Source organism: Alligator mississippiensis, chromosome 2 (genome assembly GCF_030867095.1).
Source record: "Alligator mississippiensis isolate rAllMis1 chromosome 2, rAllMis1, whole genome shotgun sequence".
Taxonomy (NCBI): domain Eukaryota; kingdom Metazoa; phylum Chordata; order Crocodylia; family Alligatoridae; genus Alligator; species Alligator mississippiensis.
In genome coordinates, this window is record NC_081825.1 from 26,598,302 (window position 1) to 26,616,189 (window position 17,888).

At 45.0% G+C, this 17,888-nt stretch overlaps 1 protein-coding gene across 5 annotated transcripts in view; it reads left to right on the forward strand.

The window, feature by feature from the left end:
* PPP2R2C (protein phosphatase 2 regulatory subunit Bgamma) overlaps positions 1 to 17,888 on the forward strand; it is a 325,034-nt gene that overhangs the window by 217,443 nt on the left and 89,703 nt on the right. For all 5 annotated transcript variants that reach the window (XM_059721560.1, XM_059721561.1, XM_019479487.2 and 2 more), the window contains 2 exons: positions 7,143 to 7,240; positions 14,987 to 15,152. In XM_059721560.1, the coding sequence (XP_059577543.1) occupies positions 7,143 to 7,240; positions 14,987 to 15,152 (264 nt within the window). The remainder of the gene's footprint in view (positions 1 to 7,142; positions 7,241 to 14,986; positions 15,153 to 17,888) is intronic.

Sequence of the window (17,888 nt, forward strand, 5' to 3'; positions counted from 1 at the left end):
ATTGGGTATGAAAGTGAATATAGCTTTTGGAAAATGTTTCAATGTCAGTAATAATAGTCACATCAGAAGTCTTTTGCTAGTACTCAAAACAGAATCCACCTCTTCTGACTTGTGTGCAGGTCTGGGCTTTAGCCAAAAGATAGTCTTTTTCCCATTGACTTTGCTCCAGTACTTTTTGTGCCACTTGCTAATTCTGTATGACAAATGCAGTCCAAACATGATGGACTATTGTGTTGAACTTAAACATATTAAATATTCTATCCCAGTTTTAAAGTATTTACAAAATAATGCATATTGTGTAAGCTATAGATTGTTTTCAGTAAATCAGATAAGTTTGGTTTGTTAAATCTTAGTAATAGTATGCACAAATGACAGCATTTAGACACCTATTTTGGACAGGATCCTTATTTGAGACAGCACTTAGCATGTGGGTTAGTGTTGTCTTGAGTAGGGATGGGATTAAATGCATCCTTAAGTGTTTTCCGTAGATGCCTCATTGTACATTTTGTGAAGCCTGAGGCACCGAGAAAGATGAACAACATCTGGCTCGCCCTTGTCACCAGTAGTCCCTTGGAGTTGAGGATGATGTCTGCCAGGCTTGATGGGTCCTCAGGTCACTGATGAGCCTGATTGTGGATATACACATTCTGCGGCAATGGGGGGCATGTTGTTGTGTGGGGAGTGGGATTCGCAGCCCCAAGCTGGTCTCCTTTTCCTCCTTCTGCCACCGCCGTTCCGCCTCAGTATCAAGTCGTTGGGCCTTGAAGCAGTGCGTGTCTTGGTGGACCAGGTGACACCACACCGAGTGGTCAGCACCTTGCTTCTCCTAGCCCTTGGTGTTGATGCCTCTGTGCTTGAGGGCGACCTTGAGTGAGTATTTGTACCATTTTCTTTGGCTGCCTTTTGAGCGTTGGCCAATGGATAGCTGTGAAAAGAGAATCTGGCGAGGGAGGCGGTTCTCGGACATCCGGAAGCAGTGGCCCGCCCATCGGAGTTGATTTCTCAAGAGCAAGGCTTCAATGCTGGTGGACGCAGGTTCATGGAGGACGCTTGCACTGGTCCAGCAGTCCTCCCATTTGATCCCTAGGATTCAACGCAAGCACTGCTGGTGAAAGCTCTCGAGGGTCTTAATGTGGCATCAGTAGATGATCCAGGCTTCACTGCAGTAGAGGATGGTGGCCAGCACGACAGCCTTGTAAACCAGGACCTTCGTCGACTTCCAAATGTTTCTATTTTCAAAGACAGTGAGGAAGATGAGCAGCATCTAGCTATATCGTGGTTGGAACCCTGGTAGCAGTCCTTGTTCTGCTGATGCCCAGCAGCTCTCCTCTGAGCTTCCTGATAATCTGGGATCCTGCTTTGCTCTGATAAAAAAAAATCAAAATTCTCTGATTTAAACCCCTCCTTCCACATTTTTCCGTGATTAAAACAAAATGCTACTATATATATGTGTGTGTGTGTGTGTGTGTGTGTGTGTGTGTGTGTGTGTATAATATATATTAATAACAGAAAAATGTAGATGGGGGGGTTAAATCAGAGAATTTTAGATTTCTTTTTATCAGAGAAAACCAGGATCCCTGCTAATCAGGCAGGCCTTTTATCTTTCTTCTGCTGTTAAAGCTTAAATCAATATATTCAAAGTGCTGGTTTTGATCTGTAAATCCTTAAATGGCCCGGGCCCTGCATACCTAAGGGAGTGCTCCTCCTTTGTGTTCCATTATGATCCCTAAGATCACATGAGAGCAACTTCCTCCAAGTCTGTCTGTGTGACACATCGGTTCAGGGAAAACACGTGTTCTCAATAGTTGCTCCTCAGCATTGGAACTCCCTTCCCCTTGAGGCCCTTCAGAACCCGTCTGGGCACCTTCAAGAGTGCTGCAAGACCTTTTTTTATTTAGGCAGGCTTTTAGCAAGGGAGAATAAGTTTTGGGGTGCTATTTGGGGAATTGTTTTATCACTTTTTAATTTTAATACTTTGTCTGTTTTATAATCATCTTTTTTTCTCTTTTAAGATGTCCTGAGCTATGTTGGGGAAATGCAGCATATAAATCAAAGAAACAAATCTTATTTCTTCCAACTTCCATACCAGAAACATATTAACCAAACATGAGGGTGTTTGGAGAAGAGTAATGCAGACAAGTCGAAGTTTGCCTGGCACTCACTCATCAAGGCACATTTTGGCTAGGTACAAACATTCAAAAAGCCCTAGGTGGAATTGACCTAAGTTACGTGGATTTTTTAAGCAGCATAGCTGAAATCAGCAGTGAACAGAACACACATTTACCCATTGGTGGTTGGGGGGACAGATCTTAGGCTGGGTTTCACCATTTTTAAACCAGTCTCTGTGGGCACTTTTACACATGGTCTGGGGATGGTGGTGGTGGTGGTGGGGGAGTGGGAAGGGGGCAGTGCTTTAATTAGAGCGGCTCCAAGAGCCACTCTAATTAGAGCTCTGCTGTGTCTTGCGTATCACCATCCCTATGCTTAAAAATGGTGGTGGAGGCACTTGAATTAAAGTTCATTCAAGCGCCACTGCCATCATTTTTAAGCATAGGGATGCTGATACACAAGATGCAGGAGGCCGCTGGAATGCAACAGTTGTCATGCTCCAGCAGACTTGATTAATCGCGTCTGCGCTAACGTGCTGGAATTCCAGTGCATCGGAGCCGCCTCGACACTTGTGTGCAGGCACCCTGCGTGCCAAACTTCTGTACTGTTACAGGTATAGTCCGGCTTCCAATCACTCATACAGGTAAAAGCATTTTACTGGCCTAAAAGTGCTGAACATGCATAAGGTAACTAAGCACTAGCTATGAAGGAACAATTTCACTGAATAAAACATTTAAAAAGCTTCAGTGGTGATCTGCACAGGAATTAGTTCAGGAGATGCAAAAGCAATCAAGATTAAACCACTTACCAGATCTGGAGTAAGGAAGGATTTTTTTCCTTCCAATTCAGCTTGCCTTCTTCTGTAGCATGAGGCATGGTTCTCTTCCTAGGAGTCTCTGATCAGATACTAACCAAAATACTTCTTTGCTACTGCAGTGGCAGGACATAGACAGTGACCCTGTCTGCATTTGATCTGTAGTATGCCTTAGGGGGTTGTTTTTGTGTTTATGTTGCTGTGGCATACGGGAGGGTTTGGAGTGGATAATTTTTAGAATTCTGGATAGACAGTTACCCATAAATAAAGGGGACTGGACTCGATGGCCTGGGGGCCCCTTCCAGTTCTCTGTTCCCAAAATGGCACGTGTAACTAGGAGTAATGGTTTGAAAGGAATGCTTTTGGTTGAATCAGGAGAACTCCTTGATGGAGGGCTTAGGCTGGAGAAAGTTTTTCCAAGGAAGTGGAAATCTTTAATATTAGACTGATGAAAGCGGTAGCTGCCCAGGACTAGTTGAAACAATCCTGCTTTGTCTGGCTATGGAGTAGATGACCAGGTAGACCTTTTCTATCTTTAGTTAATGATGTCCTATGAAGACTTAATTAGAAACAAGAGTATCTGGAGCATCCAATTTATAGCTATTTTTACTTGATTAAACATAATCAGCTCTTCAGCTTTAAAATACTGCTTTGTAGGCCAGTTCATTTTTTTACGAGCAAAAGAGCAACATAAAATGAATGAATTTATAGATGCAATGGGCAGCTTTATATTTAAATGAAAGCTGGGATTTACAATCTGCCCAGTGGCTATAGAAGCCACCATCAATGTTCATTGCCTAGTGAATTCTCCCTGTCTCTGATAATCCTGATTGTGTTAGTGGGAAGTGTGGCACTGCTGGGAGAGATGTGAAAGGCATGCTTTTGAACAAGGAGGCAGGGGAGGGCTTTTATCTCAGCCGTCCCTTGTACTCAGCTTACTGTACATGAGCAAATCAACTCTCTTCCAGCATGGAGCATTTACATATTCTGAAACGGGAACCTGGCACTTAGCCACACTGTACATTGCAGTAAGAGTCTTCCAGAGTAAGAGTTCATACAAGACATTACTACAGTAGGTGGTGTTTCCAAAGCACTGATGAATGGGAATGTTCCAGAAAGAATTATTTGGAAGTGCATGAAAGACTCTTCTGATCAATCCTATTCCCCCTTTAGAAAGAGCCAAGCTGGCTAATCTTTATTAAAGCAGCATGACTAATGCTTGCCTGCTGGCCAGATATGTTGTATAAGATTTTTTTTGGTGACTATCTTCAGCTCTTTATTCATTGGATCAATAAAAGCGATTTTCCAATTCAAGGGTGGGGGGAGTGTTTTTGTTTTGTTTTTTACCAACGTGCTTCATAAAATAAGATGATGGAGAATTTGCTCTGCTCTTTTCTAGAACAACTTAATTTTTAAAATCTATTTCTAATTCATGATTAGTGCTGCAAGTAAGAGAGGTTTCACCTAGACCACCTGAGAGAGAATGGTTTTTACCTAAGAATGCTATAATCAGAGAGGACTCAATATTTATTTGTTGGTAATAACTCTTTTTAGCTGCTACCATTTCAAATCTTTGTTAAGGCAATGGATACCTAATTTACCTAAGGTACTGTAGCAACAGTATGCGGTATTGTTTCCTTCCTGATCTAATTTTAGTTTAATTCAGTGAAAACACTCGTGTTGATTTCAGTAGGCATTGGCTTGGGTCCTGTGTATTGTACAGTGTGTTAATGCGTAAGCAAGTGCTTGAGGATCTTTGTGTCAAAGGACAAAATAAGAAAGCACATTTTGAGTGATCCAGGAACAAGTGCGTTTATTAATATAGGGCATCAGTATTTGGCTCTTATAAAAAAAAACACACACACACACTTATATTTTTATTTATATTTAACTCCTTTGTCTTCCCTCCATGCATATATTTCCCATGTTTTATTCAGTATATAAAAGCCAAAATCCACAACCCTATGACCACTCAGTGCATCTCAATTCCAGTTCAAATCAAGAGCCATTCTGTTTGAGAGGCTTGGAAGATTGGAAAAGGCCCCAAGTGGATAAAAACAAGCATATATCATCTTCTAAATAAACAGGTTGCTGTTTGCTTGCTATTAATAGCAATAAGAATTTTGCAGGGTCAGGGCAAAGAGTTCTTAGGTATTTCCTCCTTTAGAAAAAGCATGAAACATCTAAATAGCTGGTCAGAAAATTTCATGTCAAACAGTGAATTTTAGACAACAAAGTCAAAAGAACATTTTCCACCAGAAATACATTTGCTTAGTACCTTTAACCCTCGCTTCTTGGGCGGGGTCTCTCTCCCTGTTCTCCATGGAGGGCCAGACAGTTATTGACAAAGACCTTGGTTTAAAATCCAGTATAACCACATGATGTTGGCTTTGATAGGCTTTGGGATGCAGCCAAATACAATTGATTTTAATGTGTAGATCATCATAAAAAATAAAGCACCAGGTGAACACAACACATTAAATAACCACATCAGTGTTTTGAATCGGCACCCTCATTTCTAGGGAACAAATCTTGAGTTTTCTGTCTTGGATAAAGAGGAAGTGCTTTGAGTCTCAATAGATACTCAGGCACGGCGCCATACTCATTTCAGAAGATACAAAAAAGCATTCAAGAGAAACAGTGGTTCCTGATGCAAAATGTTGTTTCCCAGGCAGAATGCTATACTAAAAATGTTCTTGAAGTGGCAAGAATTGCCAATTGTGCTAGGGAATGTATTAGATTCCCTTGCAGTTGCGTGTGCATTTGTGAAGATTAATGTTGGAGTAAAGGTACATTTCTTGCATATGTTGTTAAAGAAATATGATGAGTCCATTTTTCTTTAGACTTCTCCTAGGACTTGTATGGAGCCACATTTTATAGAACTGTAAAGAAAAATCACAGCCTTGCTGAAAAGATGTCTCCTCCAGCCGAAAGCTCTAAATAGAAACAATCACACACCCTAATTTTAACGATGTCTGTATTCTTGAATTTCTTTTTAGACATGGTGGGGAAATGGTAGGCAAAGGTCATCTCTCTGTAGTCTGAATTGCATACCTTCCACATCTAGTATCTTCCTTTTGGATGACAGTTCCTATAGTGAATCCCACAGGTGGTAGAAGGTTTCTGAAATTCGTATCTGGTTTATTAAACAGGAACAGCTATGGCTCCTGTTGCTCTCTATGTGAACTGATAGATACTGAGCAGGTTTAAAAATCTGGCTTCTTCTTTAGGCTCCTAAATGGGAGCAGCTGAGTATTGAACTTGTCTTAAAATCTGGCCCAGACTGTTCATCACCAAATGTTGATAATTATAGTAAACCGACATGGGCAATATGTCAGCAATACCCTATATTTGTCTATGACTCTGCATGTAAGATGTCTTCCTAATTTGCCATCACACTAGGCATTGTAATTTAAATTATGCTAATAATAAAGGATTAACTGTGGATTATGATTCTAGCATTTATTTGCATAAATGGGTTGGTTCTTCCTGCGTTTTCGCTTGGGTTTTCTCTGCTTTCATTGTGTTGTGCACTGTTTGTTACTCTTGACTGTCTTGTGGGTTTGTGATTTTGGTCTAACCTCACAACATTGTTCTTGAGGGATTTGTCTCTTTAAAACATCTCACTATGTGTTTTTGTAGTCCTGAAATGATGTACTAAACAACTCTGGTATGGCACTGTTCTGCGACATGGAAGGAGGGCAAAGCGCACAAGGAGACACTGTTCTGCCTTCATGCTCTTGTGCAGGGCCTAGCCACATGCACGTTTTTCTTGCATTCATGATGCACAAGCCTTGAGGCAATGATGTGTATACAAAAGTGCTTGACACCTCAATGAGAGCAGGGAGCATACAGTTCCTTAGAACTGGGCCTTTATACTGAGCCTTGCATCTTACCAGAAGATGAAGCAAAGCGCTCTGGTATTTGCCCACTGCTAGAAACATTGTACCAGTCTGAGATCACTTCTTGAAGCATAACCATTCTCCCAAATTTCAGGCAGTGTCTGAAATCACAAAGTTGCCTGTTATACATATATGTACCTATTACGTCCTATTTTACTGGCAGGCAGACCTTTAAATTAATGCCTTATCACTGCATTCTTCTGTGTATCTTGTGGATCCATAATCTGTGGTATTTTTATGGAACTCTTGATGTTTCTAATGGTTTTTGCTCTACAGCATTAGCTTAATGTTTGTCTTTTCTCACTTTTTCTCTCCAGCTGATATTATTTCTACAGTTGAGTTCAACCATACTGGAGAACTGCTGGCTACTGGGGACAAGGGAGGTCGGGTTGTTATATTCCAAAGGGAACCTGAGGTATGTTTGCTATTACTTCTCATCATAACTGTTTGCTAAGTCTTTTCTGTTACAATACGCAATTCTACCAACACACCTTCTTTTATGTTAGCAGGATTTAACAAAAACGGATGTCATCTATGTTGATTTGACCAGGAAGTGGGGCATTTCTTTACTTTCTAAAGGCCACTCATCCAGGCAAAGCAAATTGTAGAGATGACAGATGTTGGCTGTGAGAATACAAGATGAAATCCTGGCCCCACTAAAGCCACTGGCAAAACTTACAGTGATGTCAGTGGGACAGGGATGTTGTTTCCAGGATGGTGTGTAGAAATACAGTGTGGAGAAGGGTCCTCAGAAAGTGCATTGTCCAGAACGATGCTATCCGTAGGGCCAGTAATATGTACCATAGTTACTCGAAATATCACACTCGCCTTTTCCCAAAAAATCAGCTATCCAAAACTGGCGCATGTGTCTTAAGTAGAGTTTTTCTTTGCCAGAATTTCACTGCATTGAGGCATAGAAGGATAAAGATGCTGTGACAAGGTGACTGCCAGCTTCTCTGTCCTTTCCAGGAAGCAGGAGGGGCACAGCCCACTGTTAACCCTTTCACAGCTGCTCTCAAATTGGCGTCCATTTTGGGCAAGTTTCATTTTATAACAAAGACATGGGAGATATTGTTGCCAGCCATAGCCATTTTCAAGGGATCTGGGCCAAGCTGCAGAAGTATGACTAAGCAAAAGGGCCCAAAGCCTGCTTCTGAGTGACCATAGTATGAACCTTTACAGATGTAACAACTAGCTTGGTCATCAAAATAAAGGAAACTATCAACATGTATAACTAACCCAGTAATGAGATGCAATTCAATAAAGCACATGGCTTGAAAGTAGACATTATAAGGGAAGACCATACATTAATTAATCCAAATATAGTATATTATAGCTTTATCTTAAAATAGTAGTAGTAGTGATTGGTATAACCAAATGTATTAGATGTTATTTTGCTATAATAGATATATATTTTTTAAAGATGCTTAGCTAATTTATAAACTACAGCCTTTTGAGAGAAGACCATTAGCTAAAGCAGGCTTGTCCACTGTATGGCCTGCGGACTGCCATGCAGCCCACCAAGGCATTTTCTGAGGCCCACGGTGCTGTGACAGGAAAGGAAAATAAACACTGTTTCCGGGACTGCCTCTCGGGACAGGATGAGCCCAGCCGGAGCAGTAGGAGCTCAGCTGCACTTCCCCCCCTACCTGCACTGGTCAGTCCCGAGTGGCACACGGCTCTGCCACCACCTCTGCTGGCTGGTGCCGACCCGGGTGGGTCTGTCCCATCCGGAGCAGCATGCAGCTAAAGCCGGCTTTCCACATGCTGCTGGGGACGGGAGGAGCCCAGCAGGGTCTGCACTGGCCGATAGAAGCAGCGGCGGAGCCGTGTGCTGCTCGGGACTGACCGGGGCAGGCAGGGGGAAAGTGCAGCTGAGCTCCCGCTGCTCCGGCCAGGCTCGTCCCATCCTGAGTGGCACATGGCTCTGCTGCCGCTTCTGCTGGCCAGTGCAGAACCAGCCGGCCTCCTCCCGTCCCCAGCAACACGCGGGAATCCAGCTTTAGCTGCATGCTGCTCCAGATGGGACGGACCCAGCCGGGTCAGCACCGGCCAGGAAAAGCAGCCCCCTGTCTGCACCGGTCAGTCGATGGAGCCAGTTCCCAGGCTGGAGGTTTGCCTGGTCGACTGGTGCTCCCCCCTGGAGCCTCTGGGATGGGGCTGCCCAGCCCAGTGGGGCTGCCCAAGGTGCCTGGGGGTGGCAGGGCCCGGCAGGCGCCTGCTCCCGGGCTCCAAAAGGTAACTGTTAGTGCAATGCATGGAGTGAATGGAGCCGCCTCCGAGTCCACCTGCAAGCCTCTGGCCTGCTGCTGCTCCCCCCCAGAGCCTCCAGGAGGGGGCTGCCTGGCCCGGTGGGGCTGCTTGAGGTGCCTGGGGGTGGCAGGGCCCGGCAGGCGCCTACTCCCAGGCTCCAATGGGTAACTGCTAGCGCAGCACGCGGAGTGGATGGAGCCGGCTCGGAGTCCACCTGCAAGCCTCTGGCCTGCTGCTCCCACGTGGAGCCTGTGCGGGCCTCCGGGGAAGGTCTGCCCGGCCCTGGGGGCCTGCCCAAGGCACCTGGGGGCAGCACAGCCCGGCAGGCGCCTGCCCCTGGGCGCCCAAGAAGCCTGATGCTCGGGTCTGCCAGCACTTGCCCTGGGAGCAGGGCCCTCCAGGTACCAGGATGGCCAGGGAGAGGCAGGGGGACAGCAGGCCGGGACCTGGAGCTAATGTTGAGCAGGGGGAACCAAGGAAGTGTAGGGGGGACAGTGAAACATGGAGGCACGATGCCCTGGAGAAAAGCATTTTCCCCCTGCCTGCACCGGTCAGTCCCAAGTAGCACACGGCTCCGCCGCCACTTCTGCTGGCTGATGCCGACCTGGCCAGCCTCCTCCCATCCCCAGCAGCACATGGGAAGCCAGCACAGGGGCGCCTCGGCAGGCAGGGTCTGGGCATGACCTCTGTGGGGCGAGGCAGCGGGAGCCGGTGTCTGCTGGACCCCGCGGTTTGGGCTTGCAGCGCTGAGGCCACTGGGGCTGCGTGCATGGGCGGCCGGGCACCACGGTGAGCGGGACCGTGCGGGCGGGCGGGTGAGGGGCTGCAGTGCAGCAGCCGCCTCACTCCAGCCCCCCTCAGGCAGTGCCGGCTCGTAGGGCTGCGCTGCTTGGGGGATGGAGATGTGGAGCTATTTATTTCTCCCCTTCAGTCTCTGGGGCAGTAGTTGGCTGGATGCAGAATGGGTCCCTCTTGCCCCTGCCCACCAGCAGCTACCATGAACCTTGCAGTAACAGGCAGGTGCAGTAGGGTTACACAGGCAGGGTCTCTCTGGCCCAGGACAGAGGGTGTTTGAATATGGCTTGCTGGCCCACTGGGTGATAAAAAGTTCATGATCTGCTGGCCCCACATTCAAAAAGGTTGGACATCCCTGAGCTAAAGTAAAGAAGAAACAGGACAATGTTAAGCAGCATTCCACAATGGGGAAGGAAAGGAGATTATAAATCTTCCCTTTTTCTTTCCCAAGGAAATAACTCCAAACTAAATAGATCCCTTCCAAATCTGCAAAATCTGGTTCAGTCCAGTTTGAAATGTTTCAATGAAACAAAGAAATTTAAATAAAACCAATCAAAGATCACTAATTAGAATATTAGAACCAGGCATCTATAAGTATAGGGTACAGGATGGAGTGAAATTTACAGAACTCAGATAAGTCAACAGCAAATCTGCATGCCACCGTCCTCCTGTTTCTTAAGTCTTCCTAGCCAATAGATGAGTATCTACATTGTGTTTGCATGGTAGCTAGATAGACTTTGGGATTGTTGTATTTTGAAGTACAAGCAAATAACAGGTTGGCCTGTAGACCTGTTTCTTCCTCTTTTATCAAAGCTAACTCACATGATTACCTGTAATCTGAATAACAGTGAGCGCATCTACACATACATTTGATCTGGGATAAGTTTACTCTAGAATAAACCCTCTTGCGCAGGCATCTATACGTGCTGGGACTAGACAGAAAAATTGCTGTTCTTACCACCGAAATTCCTGCAGCCCTGCAATGAGCCCCTGCTGCCACCGGGGGGAGCTCCAAGGGCCACCACTATGAAGCTGCCACCAGCAGGCACACTGACAATGGGCTAGGGACACCACCGCTGGGGCTGCCATCACGTTCCAGGGCCTCCAGCCCTGCTGCCTTTGGGGCCGTCAGGTCATCCAGGAGTGGTGGCTGCACATTATCCAGCACACCTGTGATGATAAGCAGTGGCTGAAGATGTTCCGCAGGACTCGTTCCACATTCCAGGAGCTCCTCGAGCAGCTCTGGCCCCACCCAGAGCAGCAGGACACTGCCATATAGCCACCCCTCCCTGTGGACACCCAGCTGGCTCTCACCCTGCTCAAGGTGTCCACACCTGCCAGCCTTTGCTATGTGGGCCATCTCTTTGGGGTGGGCAAGACCCCATCATCAGGGGTGACCATACTGGAGGTGTTCAGGGTCCTCCAGGACATTCTGGGGCACACGGTGCTCCACGTGCACAACCCCTGGCAGTGATAGCGGGGCTCCGTGCCCTGGGATTCAGTGCATCGTGTGCCCTGGGCGAGACCCACGTACCTATCACCTGCCCACTCCATGGAGAATGCCCCATTATAACTGGAGGGGCTTTCACTCCATGGTGCTCCAGGTCACTGTGAACCACTGTGGGGCCTTCATGCACATGCTTGATGGCTGGGAGGGCAGGGGAGTGAGGGCAGGGATGGGAGGCAGGAGACAGGGACTGGGGGGCGGGGGCCTGTGTGGGCCTTATGACATGGCTGTGGCTGGCGTGGCCAATGGTTCCGCTCAGTCCTTGTTGTCATCGATGGCATGCTGCTCTGGCGAGCGTCCTCAGATGGTGGGGTGGCAAGCACAGACATGGGCATGGATGTGGGCATGGGCCTGGGCAAAGAGAAAGCCATTAGAGATCCAGGGGCTCTTTGGTCCCCGTATGGCTGTCCATGTGCTCCTCAGCCTGAACAGCTGTCTGCAGCACCCATTGCAGGGATATGGTACAGGACTGGCAGCCACATGACTGAGACAATGCCCCACAACACTTGCAGGCTATGGGCAGGCTGCTGGGGGTGCACTGCAGTTAGGTGGAATTGGCCCTGCCAGCCAGAAGCTGCCTGCAGCTGGGCCTGGAGGCAAAGAATCTGGCAGGAGGCTGCAGCAGCCTGCAGCACCCTGTGGGCTGGATGGTGTGGCTTTGGCAGCTGCATGGCAGCACAATCCCAGGCAGCAGCGCTGGGGTGCAGGCAGGCTGGCAGAGCTAGCCTGCGGCCTGCCCATGGCGACAAAGGGGCCTGTAGTACTCTTAGGCTCCCTGCTGATGTGCCACAGGGCTCAAAATGCCTGCAGCCTTTTAAAGCCTGAGGTAGGAGCTACAATAGAGGCAGCCTAGCTCTGGGGCAGGAGAGGCTCCCAGCTTGAAGCCCTGGGGCTATCCTAATGCCAGCCCCATAGTGGTACGGTTGATTTGGGAGCAAACTTGCTCCTGGACTGTGTCTACACGTGTGTAACTGTACAGTAACTAATTGCACTTAAATGTGCTACCTGTGACATGCTTAATTAGTGTGAAGTAAACTAGGCAGCTCCACAGTTAGGCATCTCATGTAAATGCTTCCAGTATGTAGTACTGAGGTGGCACCAGAGGTGGATCTGGGGGCGTTCAGTGGTACAGACGCACCCCCCACCTTTTATTTCTGCTCCACACAAACTTCCAAATGAACTGTATGGAAGGGGAAGTGACATTTCAGACAGGACCAAGAAGGTTGATTGATTTCATGGCTCATTATCCTCTCCCTGATTCCTGCTAATCTCTCTCCCCATCACTACACAGTTCGGTGGGTGGCGAATTGGTTGGTGGGTCGCACCCAGAGAGTCGTGGTGGATGGGTCGGTTTCGACCTGGAAGGGTGTGGGCAGTGGGGTCCCGCAGGGCTCGGTCCTTGGACCGATACTCTTTAATGTCTTCATCAGTGACTAGGACGAGGGAGTCAAATGTACTCTGTCCAAGTTTGCAGATGACACAAAGCTATGGGGAGACGTAGACACGCCGGAGGGCAGGAAACAGCTGCAAGCAGATCTGGACAGGTTGGACAAGTGGGCAGAAAACAACAGGATGCAGTTCAACAAGGAGAAATGCAAAGTGCTGCACCTAGGGAGGAAAAATGCCCAGCACACCTACAGCCTAGGGAATGACCTGCTGGGTGGCACGGAAGTGGAAAGGGATCTTGGAGTCCTAGTGGACTCCAAGATGAACATGAGCCGGCAGTGTGACGAAGCCATCAAAAAAGCCAATGGCACTTTATCGTGCATCAGCCGATGCATGACGAATAGGTCCAAGGAGGTGATACTTCCCCTCTATCGGGCGCTGGTCAGACTGCAGTTGGAGTACTGCGTGCAATTCTGGGCACCGCACTTCAGGAGGGATGCGGATAACCTGGAGAGGGTCCAGAGAAGGGCAACTCGTATGGTCGAGGGCCTGCAGACCAAGCCCTATGAGGAGAGACTAGAGAAACTGGATCTTTTCAGCCTCCGCAAGAGAAGGTTGAGAGGCGACCTTGTGGCTGCCTGTAAGTTCATCACGGGGGCACAGAAGGGAATTGGTGAGGATTTATTCACCAAGGCGCCCCCGGGTGTTACAAGAAATAATGGCCACAAGCTAGCAGAGAGCAGATTTAGATTGGACATTAGGAAGAACTTCTTCACGGTTCGAGTGGCCAGGGTCTGAAATGGGCTCCCAAGGGAGGTGGTGCTCTCTCCTACCCTGGGGGTCTTCAAGAGGAGGTTAGATGAGCATCTAGCTGGGGTCATCTAGACCCAGCACTCTTTCCTGCCTATGCAGGGGGTCGGACTCGATGATCTATTGAGGTCCCTTCCGACCCTAACATCTATGAATCTATGAATCACAGTTGTTGATGAACCTCTATCCTTTTTAAAGCTCTTTATGTTCCACTATTCGAACTATCATTTCTTCTGCCATTTTGCTGTCTGTTAGTCATTCCTGCTAATATCTGCTTTCTATTTCACAGCCCCCTGCAATCTGTTTTAATTAAAGCTAAAAACCTTAACTGAGGTGTGGTAATACTAACTCAGATGTAGGAATGACCAACAGTAAAGTATTGAACACACTGTCAAGATGCTTAGCTAAAATAAGAGATATGTACTTTTAACAATAACTACAGGACTCATGACACAATATCTTTGACTATTCTTGCCTAGTTTGCCTAGTTTGCAATATTCTGTCCTGCCTTAAAAATGATACACATCGTAGCTCATGCTTAGGTCAGGCTGAATATTTTTACAAGGATACTTCAGTCACAGAAATACATTGTGAAAATCAGTTAGATATAGCAGTCTTTATATTCCCCAAAATATGGTGGATTGAACAGATTCATCTCAGTAAGTTACTGAGTGGTTTATCATTTAAATGGTTAAAACTGTTCATAGGATCTTGTCCCAATTCTTACCTATTTACTGTGTTTAAGCTGCTAGAGTATACCTTGCTGTTCATGAGAATCAGATTTTCTCTGTAGGCTGTGAAATTATTTTAGTCCCTTGACAGTAGCGAAGATGTGGGGGTGGGATAATTTGTATCTGAAAGATGAGAGGCAAGATGCATGCATGCAGTGGGCTTAGAAAACAAGGATGGCTCGAGAGAGCGTTTCACGCTCTTCAGTGTGAGAATGTAGCTTTCATGTTAGTACAGGGGCTGAACAGGCTGAGGGGTTGCAGCAAAGCATTTTCAGGGATAGAAGGAAGGTCAGCGTTGAGCTTATGAGCAAAAAAAATAACTCTGAATTCCTTGTTCTGAGTTTTTAAACTTTGACTTTTGCTGAGATTTTTCTTTTTGTGTTTTCGTAACTAACATTTAAAAAAATATATTTTTCTTGAAATAATGGATCTTTCCAGTCTTTAATGCTTTTCTTTTTTCTGAATATGAAGCATAATCAAGCCTGTTAAACACAATATTTGTTTTCACTTGTGTAAAAGATATGTAAACAGTCAACAGCATGTTTTAACACTGAAATTGAATTATATCTTGAGACTTATATTTATAATGGCTTGCTATCTTACCTTGTCTCAGTGAACTCAGAACCTAGAGATTAAATATTGACACCATCAGACGCATTTTTGTTTGTGTTTTCTGCAGAGCAAAAATGAGCCTTACAGTCAGGGTGAATACAATGTTTACAGCACTTTCCAGAGCCATGAACCTGAATTTGATTATTTGAAGAGCTTGGAGATAGAGGAAAAAATAAACAAGATCAAGTGGCTACCACAGCAAAATGCAGCCCACTCTCTCTTGTCAACAAATGGTAAGACAGAAGAAAGATCCTGGGAAGTGTCAGGATTATTCTACCGTGGTTCATTTCATTGCCGACTGATTTCTCTTACGTGCTACTTTTCAGTATTATTTTAACCCACATTTCTGTTCCAGTAGCTTTCAGTTCCAGGAGAGACATTCTTATATTGATTTTTGTATTTATTACTTGTAAGTTGCATTTCCATTCACAGGCTTTACAGTTTCTGTCTGGAGGCCCATGAGGCATTTAGGGAGTTGACCGTGTTTTGCTATTAAATACAGCTCTATGTTGAAGGAAACTGTGTGAAAATGGCATTCAACAGTTATTTCTTGAAAGTGTACTCAGCAATGCCTGCTGAATTCAGTGATGGACAGAGTTTATTTTTCATTATCTAAATTCCAGTTAGCATTGCAGAATGAACATATATGAGAGAGAATGGGGTGGAGGGGGTTACTTTTCAGGCAGCATTAACAGAGTTCTGTTTCGAAGTTTAGAAAGTTCCTATGTATGCATGTCTATAGAAAACAAGGCAGAAATAATGGGATATTGTTGCTGATTCTCTTTTGCAACATGCTTTCAGAGCTGTGGATAAAAACAGGCAAGGGAGAAGGAACAGCAGGTTTACAAATATGTCACTGGGGGAATAATTTGTAAGCAGTAGAGTCACATAAGTATCACCAGGGACATATTCGGTTTCCAGAATCTCTATTATTGTTGGTGATGCATGAGACTGAAAAACCCCAGATTGATTTTCAGATTCTAGATTGCAGTGAGAATGCTTTTTATTCAAAAAAGTTATTACTTACACAACTGAGCACATTTAGGAATCATTTACAGTCCAACAAATATGGAAGCCCTTAATCGTAAGTTTAGAAAATTTCTTTTTAGAACAGAGCTATAATTTTAAAGCAAGATCTCTGTATCTAGTTAGTGTTTGGAATAGCAAAACAATACCCACACATTTAATTTAGTATTGAGCATTGTTTCTTAGTCTTTTGACTCAGAACTGGCTTATAAAACTTTAATTTTTGGACAGCTTGACATAACAGGCTAAAATTATTATTGTATTAAATACCAATAGGAGCTGCATTGATGCATTCAAAAACAGAATATATACCTAAATTTGTCATACTTCCTCATGTGTATAGAATAATTTTTACCCACAGTTTTCCTCTTGTCAGATGACATGAAGTAGACCTGTAAAAGTGTGCTAAATTAATCATTCACATACTAAGTATATGGTTGGGGAGTTCAGGTCTGTTCTTCTCAGTTCAAGTTCAATTCAGTCCCCTAAATCAAACAAGTGTAAAAGAGAATTGCATCTGCAACTATGCAGAAAATGATTTTTTATTTTGTTTCCATTTTAAACGATGTTTTTGGAAAACACAGGAAATATAGGGGGCTGAATGTTCAGCACCAGTCAGTTTAAGGCTGGCACATATTAACTCAAGTCACCTTTGTGTTTGCTCAGTGCTGAGCTGGCTGGAAGTATTCTGCTTCCTCACTTCCTAGTTCTAGTACACCCAGCTATGCAGAGGAGAGACCTATGTATAGACATGTATATGCTGGGTCTTTGGATACCCAAAGGTTCCTCTTTGTGAGCAGATTTCTTGATTACTTGGTTCTAAAAGATGAAGAGCTGAATCTTGGGCCTGAGGCATTGTAAAAGGATGGTTTAGTACTTAGGGCACAGCTCAGGGACTTAGAGACCTTTGTTAAACTCTTTGCTCTGTTCCAGATTCCTATGTGACTCTTGGTGTGCCTCAGTTTCTGATCTAGATGATGGGCCTAATACTGCGTGCCTACCTCCAAGTTTATTCTGAGGATAAATACATTAACAGTTGTGATGAGGTCACATTCCATGCTGATCAGTTCATCAAAGTACATGAGCTGGATAATGGTGGTGGTGATGTGTTTTCTGAATTCACTTTGCTATTTGCATACAAAATTATCATGAAGAAGATTTTTAAAAAATTACATTGAAAATTTAAAGCGTAGTTGTGGTCAGAAAAGTTACATCACATATTTGGACATCATTTTTATGGTCACATTCCCAGCAGAGCAAATATTACCTAGAAAAACAGATGTGCAGCTCCCACTGAATTCAAATGGAAGTAGCACCCATATGTCTGAAGCTGGTTGCACATGTCTTCATATATTTGCTTCTAACAGAAAAGACATTTTTAATGCATGTTGAAAACCCTGAAGGCCATACAGCTATGGGAGAAGGAGTTGGATTTTTTCCAGTTCACCTATCCTCAACAAGTTGTCAACTAAGTTTTGATTGCAGCATCTTAATTAATGGAGGCAGAAGGAATCCACTGTGGCTTTTAGGTCCCAGTGAGGGTTTGAAGTGTTTGCAGTTAGCAAAATTATACTTCAGCTTGTAAACTGAGCTAATTTGATGTTATAACAACAAATTATTATGATTCACTGGTAATTCTTTGCACTAATTGAGCCAGTTTCTGATTTGAGATGGAATGTGGCCCATACAGAGCCTTATATCTGAGGATTTCAAATTGCTTTCCAGGCATTAATTAATTTAAACTTCCCCGCACCCATGAGACTGAATGGTTATGGAACCTCACAATGCCATTTCTACAGTCACTTTTCAAAGCTTAACCATGCTTTGAATTTTAAAGCAGCATTGTGAGACCAGCAACCATGCATAGGTAAAAAAGGAATCAGCAAATACACTCCCTTAATCACTGCATAAACACATTTTCCTGAAAAAAAATGATGTGTTAA